The following is a 22,400-nucleotide window of genomic DNA, read 5'->3' on the forward strand; positions in this document are numbered from 1 at the left end:
AGCAATGAGTCCTCATTCTGTCTCGTTTCTTTTCACTTTCTTATTCAGCTCGTTCTCCCAGCAAAGCGTTTAATAATTCAACAATTGCCATGCAGTAATAATTATCATTCCTACTTCATCGGAACTACCATGGCAACAGCTTACTCATGCAATGCAGAAACAATATTTAGGAAAAAGAATTGAATTAAAAAAAAAATATTGTATGTTGGCTATTCCTCTTTGGAGTCAATCCCTTTGTGGCACGACTGATTTATCATTCAGTATATGTATGAAGTCAGATGGAACATCTGAACTTCCCCAAAGACGTGTTGCATGTGCACTATTCATGCATGTTGAAGTCTTGGCTCAATTTGATGGTTTTAATTGGGAGGATTGGAGCTGGCTTGGGATGAGAAGTGCATCCAAGAGTGATCAGCTGTCAATCACAGAGCTCACACGCTTTCACAAATCACAATGATGGACATTTTAGAGTATTCCCTAAATTGGACATTCATGTTTTTTTTTTTATTGTGGAAGGAAAGTGGTGAAATGGGACAATCCGTCCATAAAACTCCTGTGACCTCCACATGAGAGAGTCAAAATGAAAAGAAGAAAAAAAAAAGCCTTACAAGACATGGTCATTAAAAAAATATAATAAAACAAGGTCAAAAATCATGGTCAAAGCTTAAATGAAAGTGAAAAGGGCCACACTCGCCCTCACCCCCACTTTCTGATTGGATGTTTGATCTGTGACGTCACTTAATCACAGGCCACTTCATTAGGGAAAAATCATGGTCAAAACTTCACGGAGGTGAAAAGTGCCACACCCAAACAACCCCCCACCTTCTGATTGGCTGTTTGATCTGTGACGTCACAAGGACACTCCATTAGGTACACCGCCATTTTCAGGTGTACCTAATCACAGGCCACTTCATTAGGGAAAAATCATGGTCAAAATTTAAATGAAAGTGAAAAGTGCCACACCCAAACAACCCCCCACTTTCTGATTGGCTGTTTGATCTGTGACGTCACAAGGACACTCCATTAGGTACACCGCCATTTTCAGGTGTACCTAATCACAGGCCACTTCATTAGGGAAAAATCATGGTCAAAATTTAAATGAAAGTGAAAAGTGCCACACCCAAACAACCCCCCACTTTCTGATTGGCTGTTTGATCTGTGACGTCACAAGGACACTCCATTAGGTACACCGCCATTTTCAGGTGTACCTAATCACAGGCCACTTCATTAGGGAAAAATCATGGTCAAAATTTAAATGAAAGTGAAAAGTGCCACACCCAAACAACCCCCCACTTTCTGATTGGCTGTTTGATCTGTGACGTCACAAAGACACTCCATTAGGTACACCGCCATTTTCAGGTGTACCTAATCACAGGCCACTTCATTAGGGAAAAATCATGGTCAAAATTTAAATGAAAGTGAAAAGTGCCACACCCAAACAACCCCCCACTTTCTGATTGGCTGTTTGGTCTGTGACGTCACAAGGACACTCCATTAGGTACACCGCCATTTTCAGGTGTACCTAATCACAGGCCACTTCATTAGGGAAAAATCATGGTCAAAATTTAAATGAAAGTGATAAGTGCCACACCCAAACAACCCCCCACTTTCTGATTTGCTGTTTGATCTGTGACGTCACAAGGACACTCCATTAGGTACACCGCCATTTTCAGGTGTACCTAATCACAGGCCACTTCATTAGGGAAAAATCATGGTCAAAATTTAAATGAAAGTGAAAAGTGCCACACCCAAACAACCCCCCACTTTCTGATTGGCTGTTTGGTCTGTGACGTCACAAGGACACTCCATTAGGTACACCGCCATTTTCAGGTGTACCTAATCACAGGCCACTTCATTAGGGAAAAATCATGGTCAAAATTTAAATGAAAGTGAAAAGTGCCACACCCAAACAACCCCCCACTTTCTGATTGGCTGTTTGATCTGTGACGTCACAAGGACACTCCATTAGGTACACCGCCATTTTCAGGTGTACCTAATCACAGGCCACTTCATTAGGGAAAAATCATGGTCAAAATTTAAATGAAAGTGAAAAGTGCCACACCCAAACAACCCCCCACTTTCTGATTGGCTGTTTGGTCTGTGACGTCACAAGGACACTCCATTAGGTACACCGCCATTTTCAGGTGTACCTAATCACAGGCCACTTCATTAGGGAAAAATCATGGTCAAAATTTAAATGAAAGTGAAAAGTGCCACACCCAAACAACCCCCCACTTTCTGATTGGCTGTTTGATCTGTGACGTCACAAGGACACTCCATAAGGTACACCGCCATTTTCAGGTGTACCTAATCACAGGCCACTTCATTAGGGAAAAATCATGGTCAAAATTTAAATGAAAGTGAAAAGTGCCACACCCAAACAACCCCCCACTTTCTGATTGGCTGTTTGGTCTGTGACGTCACAAGGACACTCCATTAGGTACACCGCCATTTTCAGGTGTACCTAATCACAGGCCACTTCATTAGGGAAAAATCATGGTCAAAATTTAAATGAAAGTGAAAAGTGCCACACCCAAACAACCCCCCACTTTCTGATTGGCTGTTTGATCTGTGACGTCACAAGGACACTCCATTAGGTACACCGCCATTTTCAGGTGTACCTAATCACAGGCCACTTCATTAGGGAAAAATCATGGTCAAAATTTAAATGAAAGTGAAAAGTGCCACACCCAAACAACCCCCCACTTTCTGATTGGCTGTTTGATCTGTGACGTCACAAGGACACTCCATTAGGTACACCGCCATTTTCAGGTGTACCTAATCACAGGCCACTTCATTAGGGAAAGATCATGGTCAAAATTTAAATGAAAGTGAAAAGTGCCACACCCAAACAACCCCCCACTTTCTGATTGGCTGTTTGATCTGTGACGTCACAAGGACACTCCATTAGGTACACCGCCATTTTCAGGTGTACCTAATCACAGGCCACTTCATTAGGGAAAGATCATGGTCAAAATTTAAATGAAAGTGAAAAGTGCCACACCCAAACAACCCCCCACTTTCTGATTGGCTGTTTGATCTGTGACGTCACTCGGACACTCCATTAGGTACACCGCCATTTTCAGGTGTACCTAATCACAGGCCACTTCATTAGGGAAAAATCATGGTCAAAATTTAAATGAAAGTGAAAAGTGCCACACCCAAACAACCCCCCACTTTCTGATTGGCTGTTTGATCTGTGACGTCACAAGGACACTCCATTAGGTACACCGCCATTTTCAGGTGTACCTAATCACAGGCCACTTCATTAGGGAAAAATCATGGTCAAAATTTAAATGAAAGTGAAAAGTGCCACACCCAAACAACCCCCCACTTTCTGATTGGCTGTTTGATCTGTGACGTCACAAGGACACTCCATTAGGTACACCGCCATTTTCAGGTGTACCTAATCACAGGCCACTTCATTAGGGAAAGATCATGGTCAAAATTTAAATGAAAGTGAAAAGTGCCACACCCAAACAACCCCCCACTTTCTGATTGGCTGTTTGATCTGTGACGTCACAAGGACACTCCATTAGGTACACCGCCATTTTCAGGTGTACCTAATCACAGGCCACTTCATTAGGGAAAGATCATGGTCAAAATTTAAATGAAAGTGAAAAGTGCCACACCCAAACAACCCCCCACTTTCTGATTGGCTGTTTGATCTGTGACGTCACTCGGACACTCCATTAGGTACACCGCCATTTTCAGGTGTACCTAATCACAGGCCACTTCATTAGGGAAAAATCATGGTCAAAATTTAAATGAAAGTGAAAAGTGCCACACCCAAACAACCCCCCACTTTCTGATTGGCTGTTTGATCTGTGACGTCACAAGGACACTCCATTAGGTACACCGCCATTTTCAGGTGTACCTAATCACAGGCCACTTCATTAGGGAAAAATCATGGTCAAAATTTAAATGAAAGTGAAAAGTGCCACACCCAAACAACCCCCCACTTTCTGATTGGCTGTTTGATCTGTGACGTCACAAGGACACTCCATTAGGTACACCGCCATTTTCAGGTGTACCTAATCACAGGCCACTTCATTAGGGAAAGATCATGGTCAAAATTTAAATGAAAGTGAAAAGTGCCACACCCAAACAACCCCCCACTTTCTGATTGGCTGTTTGATCTGTGACGTCACAAGGACACTCCATTAGGTACACCGCCATTTTCAGGTGTACCTAATCACAGGCCACTTCATTAGGGAAAGATCATGGTCAAAATTTAAATGAAAGTGAAAAGTGCCACACCCAAACAACCCCCCACTTTCTGATTGGCTGTTTGATCTGTGACGTCACTCGGACACTCCATTAGGTACACCGCCATTTTCAGGTGTACCTAATCACAGGCCACTTCATTAGGGAAAAATCATGGTCAAAATTTAAATGAAAGTGAAAAGTGCCACACCCAAACAACCCCCCACTTTCTGATTGGCTGTTTGATCTGTGACGTCACTCGGACACTCCATTAGGTACACCGCCATTTTCAGGTGTTCATAATGTTAGGATACGGATTTTAGCTATTGATCTGACTCCAAACAGTTAACACAAGTTGCTATGTCCCAATCCACACACAATTTTGCGAGTTCGTTCTGTCAAAGAGAAGACCAGTAGATCAATCAGACCAAATTTACCAATTGTTTATTCTTGACAAAGCACACTAATACAGGCCCGGGTCCCGGGTCCCTCACAATATGAATATTAAAACATGCAAAACATTGTGTGATGATTGGTCGATGGCCATCTTCTCCCCGTCGAGGTGTTATCAGGCGGTTGGTTATTTTCCTCTCAAAGCCCATCCACCTGGACGTGGTGTTCTTTGTTCTCGTTCCTCACCGACCTTGAGGTCCGGTACTCCCCTCGTCCCGTACCGTCCCGTAGTCTCTTCGTCTGGTACTCCGTTCCTGGGCCTCCCTGTTCCACAACTCTTTGAAGAAGACAAGGTCATGCAGTGTGCCTGCACATTCTTCGCCCCCACCAAACCACACAAGCACTCCAATACTAGATATTATATTAACACAACCTTAAAAAATATGTTTGCAAACTGCTGAAAGCACATTTCTCTTTAGTAATAACAGGCCACTTTATTAGGGAAAAATCACGGTCAGAGCTTAACTGAAAGTGAAAAGTGCCACACCCGCCCTCACCCCCACTTTCTGATTGGCTGGTTGATCTGTGACGTCATTCGGACACTCCATCAGGTACATCGCCATTTTCAGGTTTACCTAATCACAGGCCACTTCATTAGGGAAAAATCATGGTCAAAACTTCACGGAAAGTGAAAAGTGCCACGCCCGCCCTCACCCCCACTTTCTGATTGGCTGTTTGATTTGTGACGTCTATCACAGTGGACGGCAAATAGGGGCCTATACTTTCTATATACTTTAATTTGTTGTATTAAAAAATAATAATAAATAAAACACTTTTTGTTTTCAACCCCATATTTTTTCTAAAGAAAAAAAGGGCATACATTTGATGGGATTGTTGTATGGCATACATCAAATTTGAAACATTTATTGAGGTATGATAGTCCTTAGTGACAAAAACAGGTGGAACATCCTGTTTCAGTTATCCATGACACACAGGTCGGAACGGTATTGACACGCCAGTGCGCATAATCTTATGCAAAAAAAAAAAAAGTGTCCTGTCTCCCTCCTCCAGCGGGCAAGGTAAAAAAAGAGTCTAAATTTCGTTAAATTAACTACATAACAATGTCTGTTCAAATGGAATTGAATTAAATGCATTTTAAAAGTAAGTTGATGTTTATTTTAATATAATATAATAATTAATAATTTAAATAGTAGGATCCCTGCACTCCATGAATTTTTTTTTGGCCTGCATCCAAAAGTAACCCCCCTGAACTAGGCTGTTAAACTAGGTTTAGGGTTTCCGATGAGGGTTTCCGACGAGTTTTAGGATCGCTAATTAGGGTTTCAAACTAGGGTCAGGGTTTCCGACTAGGGTTTCCAGCGGGTTTTGGGATCGCTAATTAGGGTTTCAAACTAAGGTTAGGGTTTCCGACGAGGGTTTTAAAGCGCCGGTAGGGTTCCAAACTAGGTTTTAAAACTAGGGTTAGGGTTTCCGACGGGGGTTTCAGACTACTTTTAGGGTTTCTAAGATTAGGGTTTCGGACTGGGCTTTCAGACTAGGGTTAGGGTTTCCGACTAGGGTTTCCAGCGGGTTTTGGGATTGCTAATTAGGGTTTCAAACTAGGGTTAGGGTTTCCGAATTGGGTTTTAAAACATGGTTAGGGTTCCAAACTAGGTTTTAAAACTAGGGTTAGGGTTTCCCACGAGGGTTTCAGACTACTTTTAGGGTTTCTAAGATTAGGGTTTCGGACTGGGCTTTCAGACTAGGGTTTCCGACTAGGGTTTCCAACGGGTTTTGGGATCGCTAATTAGGGTTTCAAACTAGGGTTAGGGTTTCCGAATAGGGTTTTAAAACATGGTTAGGGTTCCCAACTAGGTTTTAAAGCTAGGGTTAGGGTTTCCAGCCAGGGTTTGGAACGACTTTTAGGGTTTCCAAGATTAGGGTTTCTGACTGGCCTTAGGGTTAGGGTTTCCGACTAGGGTTTGCAACCAGTCCTGGGATGCCTAATTAGGGTTTCAAACTAGGGTTAGGGTTTCCGAATAGGGTTTTAAAACATGGTTAGGGTTCCCAACTAGGTTTTAAAGCTAGGGTTAGGGTTTCCAGCCAGGGTTTGGAACGACTTTTAGGGTTTCCAAGATTAGGGTTTCTGACTGGCTTTAGGGTTAGGGTTTCCGACTAGGGTTTGCAACCAGTCCTGGGATGCCTAATTAGGGTTTCAAACTAGGGTTAGGGTTTCCGAATAGGGTTTTAAAACATGGTTAGGGTTCCCAACTAGGTTTTAAAGCTAGGGTTAGGGTTTCCAGCCAGGGTTTGGAACAACTTTTAGGGTTTCCAAGATTAGGGTTTCTGACTGGCCTTAGGGTTAGGGTTTCCGACTAGGGTTTCCAACCAGTCCTGGGATGCCTAATTAGCGTTTCAAACTAGGGTTAGGGTTTCCGAATAGGGTTTTAAAACATGGTTAGGGTTCCAAACTAGGTTTTAAAACTAGGGTTAGGGTTTCCCACGAGTGTTTCAGACTACTTTTAGGGTTTCTAAGATTAGGGTTTCGGACTAGGCTTTCAGACTAGGGTTAGGGTTTCCGACTAGGGTTTCCAGCGGGTTTTGGGATCACTAATTAGCGTTTCAAACTAGGGTTAGGGTTTCCGAATTGGGTTTTAAAACATGGTTAGGGTTCCAAACTAGGTTTTAAAACTAGGGTTAGGGTTTCCCACGAGGGTTTCAGACTACTTTTAGGGTTTCTAAGATTAGGGTTTCGGACTGGGCTTTCAGACTAGGGTTAAGGTTTCCGACTAGGGTTTCAGACTACTTTTAGGGTTTCTTTCGGACTGGGCTTTCAGACTAGGGTTAGGGTTTCCGACTAGGGTTTCCAGCGGGTTTTGGGATCGCTAATTAGGGTTTGAAACTAGGGTTAGGGTTTCCGACGAGGGTTTTAAAACATGGTTAGGGTTCCAAACTAGGTTTTAAAACTAGGGTTAGGGTTTCCGACGAGGGTTTCAGACTACTTTTAGGGTTTCTAAGATTAGGGTTTCGGACTGGGTTTACAGACTAGGGTTAGGGATTCCGACTAGGGTTTCCAACGAGTTTTAGGATTGCTAATTAGGATTAGGATTGGTAGAACTAGTATTTTACAGTTCGTGGGTAATGCAGCGAGAAATCATCGCTTGATTTTTTTTTTACCTGTACAAAAAGTTGCTTAAGATACATTTGAATGCATGAAGTCTGAAAATGAAAAAGAGATCTATGGAATGTAAAAAAAAAAAAAAAAGAAGAAGAGAGTGCTGGGAAAGATGACGCATGACACATTATGGTGATGTAGAAGAGCAATGTGATAGTGCCAGACTTGTGCGGCAGTGCTTGAAACAAGCGGGAAGGCTGTGGCTCAGGGGTGTAGGTCAATACTTTCCCCTCAGTGACGTGCATCAGAAATAATCCCGTAAAAGAGAAGTGATAAATCACAAACAAACCAAAAAAAAAAGAGAAAAATCACAAACATCTTGTTAACCTCCCCTATCTGTCCATGACTCACATCCCATTTTGTGTCCATCGCATCTTCTGGAACTCAAAGCGGGGGTGGGGACTCTTAAGTGGCACTATAGTGTGCAATTGTGCTCCGAGCAAAGACAAACACAGTATGGACATTGGGCGATCTTCCTTGTTGGTGATGATTCTAATTCTAATTGTGGAATAAATGAATGCACAATAAATGAGACACATGGGCAAATTGTGAGCAGGGGGGATAGAGGGGGGGGGGGTAATTCTGCCACACCCGATTTTCTTGCATCCGTTTCTCTCTCCCTCGCACACACGCACACACAGAGTCACTCCTCCTCTTCTGCTCTCTAAGTCTATCTGCTAGTGTTTCCATGAGAACAGCGCACTGGGCATGGGGGGGCTGGTGGGATGATGGCGCGGGTGACGTGTCCTAAGAGCACTGTGTGCGTATGCATGCATGCATCTATGCATGCGCTATCATCTTTGCTCACTTTCACATTTCTCTACTGCCAAGTACAGCTGCTGGTAGTTCCAGAAAATATGCTTTGGCCATCGCTTTGGCAATTTGCATGTTGAGTTAACACTAATCTGAACGCACAGCGTGCTTTGTACACTGTTGGAGAGGCAGCCTAACAAGAAAAAAAAAAAAAAAAGACAGTCCATTTGCAAAGCATCTTTTTTGGAAACAAAAATCTTATTGGGTGAACAAGTGGAGTGTTATAGTTGTGATAGGAGAATATAATGTGAAAAACATTGAAATAAAATATCTTAGTAGTCTGGTTTTTAGCTGAAAGGGGAAAAGGTGGATGAGGAGATGTAAAAAAAAAAAAAGGAGTGCTGATATAAACTAAATGGTGGAGATGACCCCCACCCCCTCCATCCTTATGAGTGAGAATAGGGAGCTAGAGAAGTGGGGGATAGTGTGAAAGAAAGATAGAAGAAGGGGTGAGGCAAAGGGTGGGGTTTTAAGGGGCGGGCTTGTAGTCATTGTCAGGCAAGGGGGTGGGGGGCAAAAAAAGAGAGAGGAAGAGAGAGGTGCAACCAGGCAGACTGACTGAAGAGAGCGCATATGTGCAGACTGGTAAGAGTAAATGCACTGGGCAGCATAGCTGTTGATACAGCCAGAGAGAGAGAGAGAAAGTGTGTGTGTGAGTGTGTGAGTGTGTGCGTGCGTGTGCACGAAAGCCGGCGAGTGTGTGCACACGAGAGAGGGAGAAAGAGAGAGAGAGAGAGAGAGAGAGAGAGAGAGAGAGAGAGAGAGAGAGAGGGTGAGAGAAGAAGAGAAAAGAAGCAAAAGGGAAAGAAAGAAGCCGAGAAGAATAAGGGAGGATACTACGACAACAACTATGCTGTGCTGCATAAGAAGAACCAAACCGGTAAAGTGCTCTGATTTGCTTTTCATCCATTTCCATTTTCTAGCTCTTATGTGGTAAAATGCTGCATCTCAACTTTGAACTTTGAGCTTGTTCCTTTACTGTCAGGAGGTTTATAGAAGATGTTGATGTAAATGACTTGGACTTAGGGGGGTGGGTGGACAGTTTGTCTTCCTATAGTGGCTTCTCTACAGAGACACCAGACACGCCTTGTGGATGCAATTATCCTCCATGAATGGACGTTGCTGCTACGATGGACCTCATCTTGTACTTGCAGTTTAAGATTGTAATTTGATCCGAAGCGGCATCGCCGTTTATTGATCATGCATTTGTTAAAAGTGAAAGAATATCGAGAGACACTTGATAGCGTCCGTATTGTCAAACACTTCATTGTACATATTAAACTTACTAACTGATGGTGAAATCAGACTTTCTATTGTCTTGAGAAGAAATGGGTGACACCCAAAAAAAAGTACATTTACACAGTGAGGAGGAGAAAGGGGGGAAAAAAAACTGGGTGGGGTGCAGAGTGAGTGAGCAGCACCATCATGTCAGCGGCCTCGCGGGATTACAATGGGAATAAATGAGTCTAAATAGATTATCATAGCCCTCCAGCTCTATGAGTGGATCCTGCCGACGAAGGCTACAATGAAGTGTGCACTTATTTAAAGAGTGTGAAAGGGTGGCGTTGGCTTGTTAGCTCAGGATTTTCTTTTTTTTAAAAAGAGGCAGACAAGGTGCTGCATGGAAATGGGTGGATCCGAGTAGTACAAGAGGTGCCATCATGGGAATATTTTTCATTTGGATTGACAAGAGTCAATTCCCCCCCTTCGCTGTCGTTAATCAAACGCGAACGTGATTTTATCGGAGTCATGACATGGTTGATTTTGATGGCATTTGAATGCTTCATTCATTTCTGGATGAGTCATATTGACTGTGGCAGACAGAAGACAGAACTAAGGTAAGGCACGAAAAAGAAGATGGAATACCGAGATGAATATTTTCAGTGTACTGTAGATGCATTGAAAGGTGCAATGCATGAGGAGGGGGGGGGGCAGTGCAGGTAAAATAACCATTTAAATGAGACTTAATATATGGCAGAAGGTAATGAGTTGGGGTGGGTGCAGGAAGGCAGAAAGGAAATGAACGTGGATGGCAGCAGAACGGGGGATGATGGTTGGAGGACGTGGGGAAGAAGGGGCGGAAACATGGAGGGGGGGGGGAAAGCCGGCATGCTGCACACTGCAGCCATGTGGTGGGTGAGGCGCCGGCTTTTAGCGAGCTTTCCCCACGCCGAAGGCTGCTTCAAGCATGAGTGCAACTCCTGGGATGAACATCCAAATCTCTCGACGTCTGCTTTGATGGACTGACTGTAATTATGAGGAAAAAAAAAAAAGAACAATGTTGCATTGCGCTCTGCCGTAATGAAAAGTCATGTGCTAAGGGAGTGGCTGTAAATTTGAGTTTTATCTTATAGGACACGAATCAATTGAGCAACCTTGATTTTTTTGGAAGGAAAAAGTCCAATGAGGTTTTTCCAGGGAAGGTCTCATCTTAATTCAAACAAAAAAGTGCACTCTTAAGAAGCTAAATCAAATTCAACCTGATAGCTTCTCCTTAGCTCCGCCCACCACCATTTTTTTACAGTTAATCCTCATCTCCAAACCACACCTGCCTGTCTCCTATGCCTCCACTTTCAAATCCTCCCACTCCACCCGCCATGATTCTTATCTTCGCTTCAACTTAGCTGTAGCATAAGCCACAGCCCACATTGCCTGCTCTCCTGTGGCCACCAACATCATGTCCGGCCATCCTTTTCTCCTCTCCTCCTCCCCCACCTGCATCTCTCCTCATCCCTCGCTCCCTTGTCAGATGAGTGGTGATTGCAGAGCCTTTGTTCAAACAGCGAGTCAGTGTAATTGAATTAAAGGCTGCTCCAGAGGATGTAATGATGCTAGCATACGGTCGCGTATTACTCGCCGTCAAGCATTTGTCGTTAAAGGAAGTTGTGCATCCTGTAACATCGCTCCAAAGAGGAAAAGTGATGCGGCGATGGCGACCGGGGGTCTGTCGCCGCCGCCACCTGAGCCGCCCTAGACTCATCTGCAGGAGATAGTTGGCTACAAGGGTGTGGTGCTTAGGCTGGGTGAGCGAGACAGCGAGAGGAGAGAGAGCGAGAGAGAGAGAGAGAGGCAGAGCTGCCTTGGTAAGAAACAAAGTCAAGATGGCACAGACAGCATGTTTGCCGCTTGGTGTCTGGATCATTTCTCCATCACTAACTACAATCAGACTTTGATCCTATAACCAATCTTCTTTCTCTTCAGAAAGATAAATCTAACTGTTAACATATGTGCAATCATTGCAAATGAAATGGACACACATGATATTTAATTGACTTTTTTTTATCCTTTGCAAATGAAGCAAAAGAAGGAATCAAATCATTTCTCGTGGGTGTTCCACTGCATCGGACTGAGCGGCGGGATGGAGGAGGAAAACTGCATACCTGACATGTTCATTTTTGTGACAAGTGCTTCCACGGCACATCAAGCATCACTCATCCTAACGCTCAACTGTCTCATCCTCCCCCCCCCCCCCCCCCTTTCTGAAACAAGCCTCTAATGGCCCCGGCAACGAGACACTGAGGTGGCGGATTGCTACTGTGTCATTGTTGGGGGATGGGGTGTCCGTGCATGTGTGCTTATAGATCTCCAGCCAATGACTCTGGGTGTGGTTCTCAAGACAGCTGGTACCCACCCAAGGGCAGAGGCAGACTGCACATGTAATAGACATATCCAGTGGTCAGATTATTTGCTAAACAAATTCAGATTCTGAATCAGGTGATTCATTTCATCAACATTTGAACACTTACTGTACTGTAATCATCTTGTGATTTTCCAACATCATAGCTTTTGTATCCAAATTGCATAATTGTAATGTAAATTGATTCACATTGTATTAAGATAGTTCATCTTTTGGAGTGCAAATCACAAGAGTTTGAAAAATTCTGCTAAGTAATCAGGTTGAAATGATGCTCCATTGTGAAGTGATGGGAGTGGTCTGCTTTTACCCGTAGGCAGAGCTGCTGGATTTTTTTTTTTTGAATGAAAATGTGAGCTGCACAGATACAGAGGGGAATAGCGCCTGCAATGGGGGTACGTGACCGGGATTTAATTAACATGAAGCGGATTTGAGGTGGAATATAATACACGTGAGACACTAAACACATTTTTGAAAAACACTTTTTTTTTTTTTTTTTGCTGCAAGGTCAATCATTTATTGCTTGTAGTTTATCACAGGTTCTATCAATTACCACTGCAGTGAATCATAAAAGTCCATAGAATATAAAAGTACCAAGAAGTTAAGCATTCTGGAACGGAAAAAAAAATAAAAAAAATAATCGGTATCAATAATGCAAAACGATGATGCCACAAATGCGGTCCAACCAGGATGATGATCTTCCCCTTCATCCTCATAAACTCATATGAGATCATTTCTGGCACGTTATTACATTTGCACTCACACACCCTAATTTCTAAAGTAGCCGACAACCCCCTCCGATCCAATAATGATGTCATAGCACCATTTTCCCAGACACCCTCGTCCCTTGCTGTCTCCTTCTCTCCCTGCCTGATTCATTGTATGCAGCCAGTAAGTAATTCTATTTAGAGTTAAGTGCTTGGGTCAAATTTTGGCAATTGTAAGCACCAATGGGATCAGTCGTGATAAAAGGCCCAGTAAGTCACTGGGGACCTTGCTTATTAGGACTCCATTTTACCACAGTCCAAAACTATATATATTTGTAATATAATGAAGCTAAATTGCTCAGGGTAGTATGTATTAAGAAGCGGATGTTATTAGGCAGGATTTACACCTTTTGAACCTAATGTGAATATAGTGGCACCTCTGCACCTTGGTGTCGCCTCAGCAATACTCAACTGACACGGTGACCCTGAAGATGACATGTTGGTTTTAGGGCCTGCAGCTTCTACATCATGTCACACCAACATGCTATATATATCTATATCACACACACACAGGGACACAAAATAAAAACCACTATCAACACCTCTTGACTCCCCCCCGCTGCACTTTGACACAAGCTCCCGGGACCCCCCCCCCCCTCCCTTCTTTGATTGCAGCCCCTGATTTATGAGCTCCTATCGGCTGGCAAGAGGTCAGGTACACTGCCAATCAAGAAAGTCTTTCATTGCACCAACCAGCAGACAGCACTGCAATGAGTTAGCACTCTGGTTGCCAAGGTAACCTTTGATAGTTGGAAGGGACATGGTAGTGAATGCTGAGGAAATTGAAGCAGGCAGTTGGTTTCCTAGCAGCCAGATGAGACTGAGTCCCAGAAAGCTGATTTTTAGAGAGGTAGAGACATTCTTTTTTGGAGAACAACTTTATGATTTGGATTTTGTTATCATTTGGGGGACATTTATCAATATTCATGTACACCATAAAGGTTCCTTTATCAAGCCATTCAACAATTTGTCATTTCATGATTCACCATGGTACTAAATAGCACATGAAATTTAAACATTAGTTTCTGCCGCTTTATAAATCATTGCTAAGATAAGAGAATGGACTGAAATCAATCAAATTGAGTCTGCATCTTTATCATTTGCCTTTACTTATGTTACACTGCTTGCATGCATAATTTGCGTTTGCATTGATGTTGCTTATCCACATTTTTTAATCTGTTCATTCGATGCTTTTGATTGGTTAAAAGATATTTAACCTCAATTTGTTTGCTTATTTATTTTGAATGTATTACTGTAAAAAATTTTCTTTGCATTTTCAGTGCTCATCATTCTTTTCTTTATTTGATTTGATTTCTTTTCATTAGATGATTAAATGACTCATAACACAACCCACAATTTGATGGACAGCTTTGGATCCAGTAACCAAAGGTAATATAACGGTCCCCTTTTAATAACTCCTTGTCCTTTTCCTAACCATGGTCCTCATCCCGCCTTACACTTGCATTTTTTTCCTAACTCGCCCTGCAACGTTGACCCAACCTGTCCAGTACTTCTACATCAGGCTTACCGATTCTCAAGTTCACTAACACCTGTCCTTTTCCATTTTTAAAAGCATCTTCTTCTATCTCGCCTTTATTTACTTTAAAAGGTAAATAAGAAGGTTTTCCAGCATGACAGCTTGAGATGATTATTCTCAAGCAATATATTTCACCACTGTATTCAAATACTTGATATTTGCATATTCATGTTGCTCACTATATCTTTTTGTCAGTATGATTGAACGAAACTTCATTCTTGGCGACCAGGTGGAGAAAAACGAGGATGGGGACCAGAAAATTGAGCAGGATGGGACCACCAACAAACCCGAAGACAAGGCTCATAAGGCTGCCACCAAAATACAGGCCAGCTTCCGTGGACACATAACTCGGAAAAAGATGAAAGATGGAGATGAAGAGAAGGACGGAGACAATCCTGCTGCTGCGGAAGAAGCGACTGAAGGTGGCGAGGAGGTGAAGAAAGCAGAAGGATCTCCAGCTGAAGAAGCCGATGCTGCAGAAGATAAGGGGAAAAAGGAAGAGGAAACGAGCCAAGCCAAAAGCCCGGTGGCAGACAAGCCTGCTAACTCACCAGCAGCCGCCGCTCCCTCTCCTGCAGGAGCAGCAACGTCTCCAGTAGGGGCAGCAACCGCCGCCTCTCCCGCGGCATCCTCCGAGCCCGCCAAAGAGGAGCCAAAGATGGAGGAGAAAGCTGAAGAGAAGCCCAAAGATGTGGAGGCCCCAGCTGCAGGAGTCAAGAGTCCCACCACAGCTACAGCTGAGGAGAAGGTGGAGGAGGGTGAGGAGAAAAAGGAGGAGGCCAGACAAGCCGACGTGCCTGCTGCTGTCAGCCCGACACCCGAAAAGGCGGAGCTTGACCAAACAAAAGACAAAGGTATGGATTATTGTTAGAAATCCCAATCTTTCTGACAGGTATTAAAAAACAAAACTCAAAACAGGAACAATCGCAGTTCTTCAGCTCATAGGAACCATGAACGAGTGGAAAAAGGGTATTGAGTTCACAGACTAATACGATCTTTGACACTCCACAATTAAAATGCCCAATAAAAATAATTGATGGACTTTCCTATCGTCCACTTGGCAAGCACCCCAGCAAATAGCTCCTTGGCCCTGCCTCCAAGATTTAAAGATTTTTGGCAGACATCTACTGGTTAACATCAGAGTGTTCCACATTACATCAGATAACCCATTATGATTTTTTTGTTTTATGATCTTCAAGCTGAACTCACAAGGTTGCTTGAACTTGGTTGATTACCTTCAAAACTCCAAACACATTTGTTTTCCAATTAAATCAGCACTTTGGAAAGAAAATGGTTCTCCTACTCCATTTGTGGCCCACGGATTCTCCTGTCTGGGCCAGACAGGTACACTACAGTTAATGGAGCATGCTCAGTCTGGAATAGGCGGGGGCGTGAGACCCCCCCCCCCCCACAAAGGCGCACACCAACTGGAGCGCTACACTGAATCTAGGTCACCAAGCAGCACTGTCTCTGCGTTGTCATAGTTACCACCTCAATGGGATAGCTGTCCCGCATAGAGCAAGAGCGCAGATAACAGGTGTTCTGATTCAGATGAATGATTAATGAACCATACCGGTCACGATCCACACCGGGGATGTCTGTCACGCATGAAGAACCGTTGGCCCCCATCTGCTTGATTAACACAACTCAAGGCCCGGTACACACATAAAAGGAATCGAAACATAAATCGGCAAACAAGATGAGCTTCCCAGAGACTTGCGGAACTCCATCCGTCCAACCGGCAAACCGTTTTCTTGTCCTCATATGTCCCAAAATGAAATCAAATCAGGAAAGTGATATCATTTGCTTACTAAGACATCCCCCCCCCCCAAAAAAACCCCCCGATGATGTCGATTGTGATCTCATCTGCACTTATGATGACTCAGGCTCGTGAGCTAATTATATTCAACCTGTAAGTTCTCCTATATGACTCATAATGTCTTGAATCCTATCACCATTTAAACATTAATGTATCAGCACTTACACATGACTAAAGAGCACGCACGCCATCTTCCCAGTTTCAAATGCACCGACGTCACCCTTCAATCTATAAAAGAGGATGAGCTCATTGTCGTGCAGCTTATGACATCAACTTTTTTGGAAGATGATCAAGGCTGGGTTGATATTACAAACTATGGAGTAAGCCCCCTCAAACCACGAGGGCACACATTTTGTAATTTCATCAGCAACACACCAATCAAAATAATTTCCACCGCAATGGATCATTGTTACATGTAGTGGTATCAAATTCTCAGAGTGGTTTAGCCTGAGGATATCACATGATATCAGACTTGACAGGTTGGAGTGCTCTCACTTTAAATATTTAAAAGAGCCATTAGGAGCGCGCACCCTTCTTATTATTTACAGTCTCTATGATCTCAGAGACATGAGTAACTTCTGCCTTACACTCTTGAGTGAAACACTTTAATTCAGTCTTTGACTTTTGATGCACAATATCTCAAAGGGCCAGATGGAATTTTCTCGGCCCTGATGTGCAAACCGTCTTTCTCCAGCTCATTTTTCAGTCTCCTTGTACGCCCTCCTCTGAATTTTATTTCCGACCCATCTTTTCTCTCAGATGCTGCAGAGGAGTCTAAAGCGGAAGGGGAGACCCAAGCAGATGCAGGCGCAGAGGCACCCGAGTCCAAGGACGACTAAGGCAAAGTCTAACCTCCAAAAAGAAGAATTCAGAGAATGAAGAAAAACGAAAATCTAAAAAAGGTTGCTCTTTGTCTTCCCGGTGCAAAGGCAGTCCGATTTTATTTGTTTGTCATTTTTTGTGTGGCAATGATTTTCTCATGTTGGGGGAGTTTCCAGCGTGACGTTTTTTGGCTCAAGCTAATATTATGATGACGTGGTGATGATGATGTTGTTGTTGTTGATGATTCTGAAATATGATTGTTATGCTAATGAGGAGAAAGATTTGATTTCAAGCATCCTTTGCCATGTATTGTAAACGGTTTGGCAGTGGATTGTAAAACTCCCAACTGGATGGATACACATTTCATAGTTAGAGCAAACAAATTCATCTTTATCTGCTTTGCAATGGCACACGTTGCAAATGAAATCGGGACTTTTGCCAGTGCACGCACAAAAAAAAAAAAAAAGCTGGTTTTAACATGCAACTCGAATTTTTGTTACAGTTCACGCGTATTGAAAACGCAGCAAATGGGAAATACAAAACATTATGATAAGAATGTATACTCAAATGTGTGTCATTTCCAGTTGGAGAGCTCTCGCTACTACTCTGCTTGACTCATTCAAGCTTGAATAACAACCCCCTTTTACAAACTGTCTTTAGCCTCATTTGCAGAAAAGGACCTGTTGCCAATATGGAAAATGCCATAATCATCTAATAAACCTTAGAAATCTGTTTAGTATTATGACATGAAAACTTGTATTCTGCCACTCAAATAGGAGAGCAGTAGCATGAACCATCGAACCAGATGCATGATGGGAACTCTCCCTCTGAGAGGAAAGTTTTTGCATTTACCCAAACTTAAGAGGTGTGGCGGCTTCTTTTTGATGTCTTTGGTGTTGTTATGACCGTTTATATGAATTGGGATAATCCTCTTGCACAGACGTTAAGAAAAATACATAAAAAAATGAACACATGAATGAGCAAACAAACAAACAAACAAAACAAACAACTTTTCCTATGTTTCAGTGAGTGCAATGTCCAGTTTCAACCTAACAAAGAATTCCAACTTGTGAGGAAAAAAAAATTACAAATGGTTTCAATGTCTGTTTTCGAAATAAAGCAAATGTGCCAATTACCAACATTAATTGTGGTGTTTGTTTCAAAAGTTGCCGCTCTTACCAGTTTAGTGTGTACCTGCAACCCAGTGAGGACAAAAAGGAAAGCCACATTATTCTAATATGACATCAGCACAATTCAACTTGTTTACAAAATATAGCTATCACAATTCAAACTCCTGCTGAAGTCTGTGATTACCCAAATGAGCTTTACTACTGTAGAATCATTTTGATTTTAGATTAACACTTTTTTTTTTTCCCCTCCCACCTGTTTCATTTTTGTTCTGTTGTCTCCAACGGTACAGAACAGGTGGTTAAATCTTCCACGTATTGATGTTTTATTAACATGTTGAACATGCACATAAAGTAACTTGTGCAACATTTCATTAGTGTTAAAGGAAAACTCAATTACATTTTTTTTGCCATTACAAAAAGCATTGGGATAATTTGCTCTCTTACGACACCTTGTGGTGAAATTACAACATCGACGCAGATTTCTGCACGGACAGTAAGGAAAGCTGAGCATCCTCATTTATAAATACGGTCATTCTACCAGTGCTCCTTAATTGTTCTAGTGTGTGAAATTGTCTTAATCGTGAGGACAAAGATTCTAAATCAACTTTCCATACTAACAATTTCTACAAAATGATGTGCTGGCATCAAAGTGAAAAGCAGATTTTCCTCAGGAACAAAAATGTCTGTCAGAGAGATTGTAACAATACATATATTCTTTTATTAGCATGTTACATGGTTATAAACACAACAGTTTCATTGTAGATTCTGTGTGTCCACCCCCAAAAGTTACACAACATCGCTAGTCACATTCAAGTACATAACATTGAATTCAAACAACTTTTATTCTCTTTTATGAACATAATCTCATTTACTTTTATTACATATCTTTTTTTTTTTAAGAAACTGCAATTACCTTATGCCATAATAAAGTTAAGCAAAATAGACAAAAAGTGGGACATTGCTTGATTGAATCTTAAGTACAAATGCCATTGTTATATTTTCAGATTGAATACTTGCAGTTAGAGGCTTTGTTGCTTTTACAACATTCTACTGTAGAAACATCACACTGTATATACACACAGAGGACATAAAGAAAGAATTAGAAAGATTTGTCACCCTTGAACTTTCACTTGCCACATGCTTGCCCTGGTGTCAAGTTCAGCAGTGGTGAGATGTAAAAAAAGAAAAAAAATTAGGTGCTGATGGACTGCTTTCTAACTGCAAGGACGGAATTGGACATCCGTCTGAAGGATCATAAAAGATGAATGAATTGATTGTATCTGCCGTACAGTTTTCCTGTTTAGACTGCCAGCTGTCCACAAACATGGATGGGAGGTTCGGTGAAAACTTCACAAAGCTGTGTATGCTGTTTTTTTGTCTATATGTGCGCTGTAATGGACTGGTGACCAGTCCAGAGTGAGACGTTGCCTTGAGCTCAGCTGTCACGTGGCTCATCCACAACCCTCAACAGGATATGTGGCAGAAAATAGATGTATTTTTATTGAATATCAATATGGTGTTTGGCTCAGATAACATCTTGATGATTTGGAAAGTAACCCACTGGAGGTAAAATTACATTTCCACTTATACTTATTGGTTTCTGAGGCACAAAAATAAAAGCAAATTTGTTCATAATAACAAAGCGTACAAGCTATTAGCATTATCACTTTTGTGAACTACACAAATGGAAATACATTAACCAGCCACAACATTACTACCAATAGAGCTGTATCAATGTTGTGGTTGGTTTATTCATCTTGGTAATATCTTAGGATGGCACTTTGGGTGTTGGTTGGACTCTGAGATGACCTGTGAAAGGATCCTTCAGTATGTTATACGGAGTTGTTTCTGATTTTTTTTTTGAATGCAAAAATTGCAAAATTGAAATTAATCTTCTTTGGTTGTCTGTGGTCTATTAATACAAGGCCAATTAATTTGTTTTGTTTTTGTTTCTCGGTCAAAGTGAGGCAGATGAACCTAGCAGGATGTCACACGAGGACACGACTGTTGCCAGCATTTTGAATAAAGCATATTTCTGGAAACATCGCACTAAAAGATTAGAATTATCATTAGTCAAGAGTTATTTTCTCAGTCCAAAGCAAAAATTGTGTGAGATGATAACGACATTAAAAAGAAAAAAAGCATTCTGTCGGAAAAGTCTATTGTTATCATTTTTTTTCCACTTACAGGTGTGAATTATCATTGAAATGTTTTTGTATAGAACAAACTCTCATAGTTTGAAATCAAAACAGGAGCAAACAGCTTTACACGCCCCACTCACTATCAAGTCAGTGTAAATACACAAATGTTTTACAGTACTTTACTTTGAGTTGTCACAACAGTGGAAATGTGACCAAACAGCATGCAAGTGAATTGAGGTTCGGCGAAATGAAGAAACATTGGCATCGGTGTAAGCACAGACATGTTTTTAGCATTTTAAGCTGTTGTGTAGAGAGGACGTGATGATGCAATAGCATGATGTGAATAAACATTCAATGGTGCTGCTCTCATTTTGAATTCTTACAAGCCGGAAGAGACATTCCACTGCCCACTGTAAGCCCAAAAGAAAAATATTGCTTAAACTCAAATGATTCCTTCTCCGTTGCCAGTTATGCTCAAAGTATATCAGTGGCAACAAATCAGAGATGCGAGTCCATGTTTTTGACCAGCACCATTTTTTTTATTTTGGTCATATAATACTAGCGTAAGAACACATGAACGTCTTCACAGTCTGACATGTTTTGGGCTTATGTGATGAAATAAAACGTTCAGAAACTTGGATACCTTTTATAATGTTTGCATTTTCAGGCACCAAAGCAAATCTTGACTGTACTTACTTTCTTTATTTTATTTTTTTTCAATTGCTGGAAACATCTCAGAAGAGTCAGATCAAATATTTGCTTGCCTGGCATTTTATCTGACGTGACATCCTCCTCAATTCTCACGAGAATGGGCTGAGAGATTCCGAACAAAAATGGTGTTGGAAAAAAACAAAGGTAGCGACGTCACAAAAGATTGATGATTGTATTCATCACCAGATCAATTTATACTCTTAATAAAGTTTACTTGACTACACGAATACTGCAACTAGAATATTTGATCCTATCTCGTCGTGTAAAATTTGGCAGATTATTCCAACTTATATTATTGCACTGAATAAGCAAAATCCGAAACACTGAAGTTCTTCAAGAGACTGTTGGCATCCTCGTAAGTGGAATATTTTTATGTTATTCCACAAAGACACAAATACACCAAATTCTAAACCAGCCGCAGAAAAGCAGAAACAAAAAAAATGCGTACGTATTAAAAAAAGCAACACAATTCATTAAAAGAGCACTGTTTGCTGATTCTGTCCTTCACATCAGTTTTTTTTTTTTTTTTTTTTCCCTCACGTCTATGGTGTCATATTCATTACCAGACGCTTGGCATAATATTTGCAAGCAGTGCTTGACAGCACGTAAGGTGTTCGTAACGATGCAAATAGTCTGGAGGCGGTAAGGTCGGTGTAGCGATAAGGATGTCGGCGAGTAGGAGAGAAAGTGAATGGGGAAGGTCAAAGGCCAAGTGGGAGGAAGAAGAAGAGGAGAGGTATTAACACTTGATGAAAAGGCAGGCGATGGAGGTCATGAGGAGCCACAGTGATTGAGATACGGAAGCGGCGCCGTTGATATCTCGGCCTGTTCCAGGTCCTATGGGAGGAAATCAAGAGAGTGTTTTGAAGGAGACAACTCAGAACAGTGTCCATCATGTCGGTGACTTTTTTTTTTAATGCTAGTATACTTGACAACGAGCTACTTCTTTTTTGTCTTGCTGAAATTGAGATGTTTTGGTCAAGTGAGTTCCCGTGACTTACAAATGTGAGAACTCATGATTTTTTTTTTTTCCAGTTGGTCTTTTTTTTTTTTTTTAAAGCACAAGTAAAGTGAAAGAATAGGAGAGGAGTAAAGTGAATCAAACAAATAAAAAATGCAGAAACTCGCAAGCTGCTACACAGGCCAACCATCCATTCTCCTGATTCATTAGGCCAGGCACCTTAAAAGCACACGCTGTACAAGATGATACAAATTGCATTTTATATTGTTGGTGTGTTTACTTTTTTTATTT

The 22,400-nt window shown here is 41.8% G+C and overlaps 2 protein-coding genes across 5 annotated transcripts in view; one reads left to right on the forward strand and one right to left on the reverse strand.

Annotated features, from left to right (window-relative positions):
- Positions 1–9,437: 9,437 nt before the first annotated feature.
- Positions 9,438–17,183, forward strand: gap43 (growth associated protein 43). The gene is made up of 3 exons (XM_085916855.1): positions 9,438–9,467; positions 14,755–15,379; positions 17,104–17,183. The coding sequence occupies exons 1-3, from the start codon at positions 9,438–9,440 to the stop codon at positions 17,181–17,183; spliced, it is 735 nt and encodes a 244-aa protein (XP_085772981.1).
- A 1,848-nt stretch (positions 17,184–19,031) lies between these two features.
- Positions 19,032–22,400, reverse strand: part of lsamp (limbic system associated membrane protein) — a 140,210-nt gene continuing 136,841 nt past the window's right edge. For all 4 annotated transcript variants that reach the window (XM_085917111.1, XM_085917112.1, XM_085917110.1 and 1 more), the window contains one exon: positions 19,032–21,985. In XM_085917111.1, the coding sequence (XP_085773237.1) occupies positions 21,888–21,985 (98 nt within the window). In that variant the 3' untranslated portion in view covers positions 19,032–21,887. The remainder of the gene's footprint in view (positions 21,986–22,400) is intronic.

The sequence above is a fragment of the Syngnathus leptorhynchus genome, chromosome 7, assembly GCF_054491065.1.
Source record: "Syngnathus leptorhynchus isolate UIUO chromosome 7, UIUO_Slep, whole genome shotgun sequence".
Lineage (NCBI taxonomy): Eukaryota > Metazoa > Chordata > Actinopteri > Syngnathiformes > Syngnathidae > Syngnathus > Syngnathus leptorhynchus.

What these genes read in the sequence shown, in the direction of transcription:
- gap43 (XM_085916855.1), top strand. Translation starts at nt 9,438, where the DNA reads ATGCTGTGCTGCATAAGAAGAACCAAACCG. An exon ending in GCATAAGAAGAACCAAACCG is followed by an intron (nt 9,468 to 14,754) that starts GTAAAGTGCTCT and finishes CTTGGCGACCAG; the next exon opens with GTGGAGAAAAACGAGGATGG. An exon ending in TGACCAAACAAAAGACAAAG is followed by an intron (nt 15,380 to 17,103) that starts GTATGGATTATT and finishes CTTTTCTCTCAG; the next exon opens with ATGCTGCAGAGGAGTCTAAA.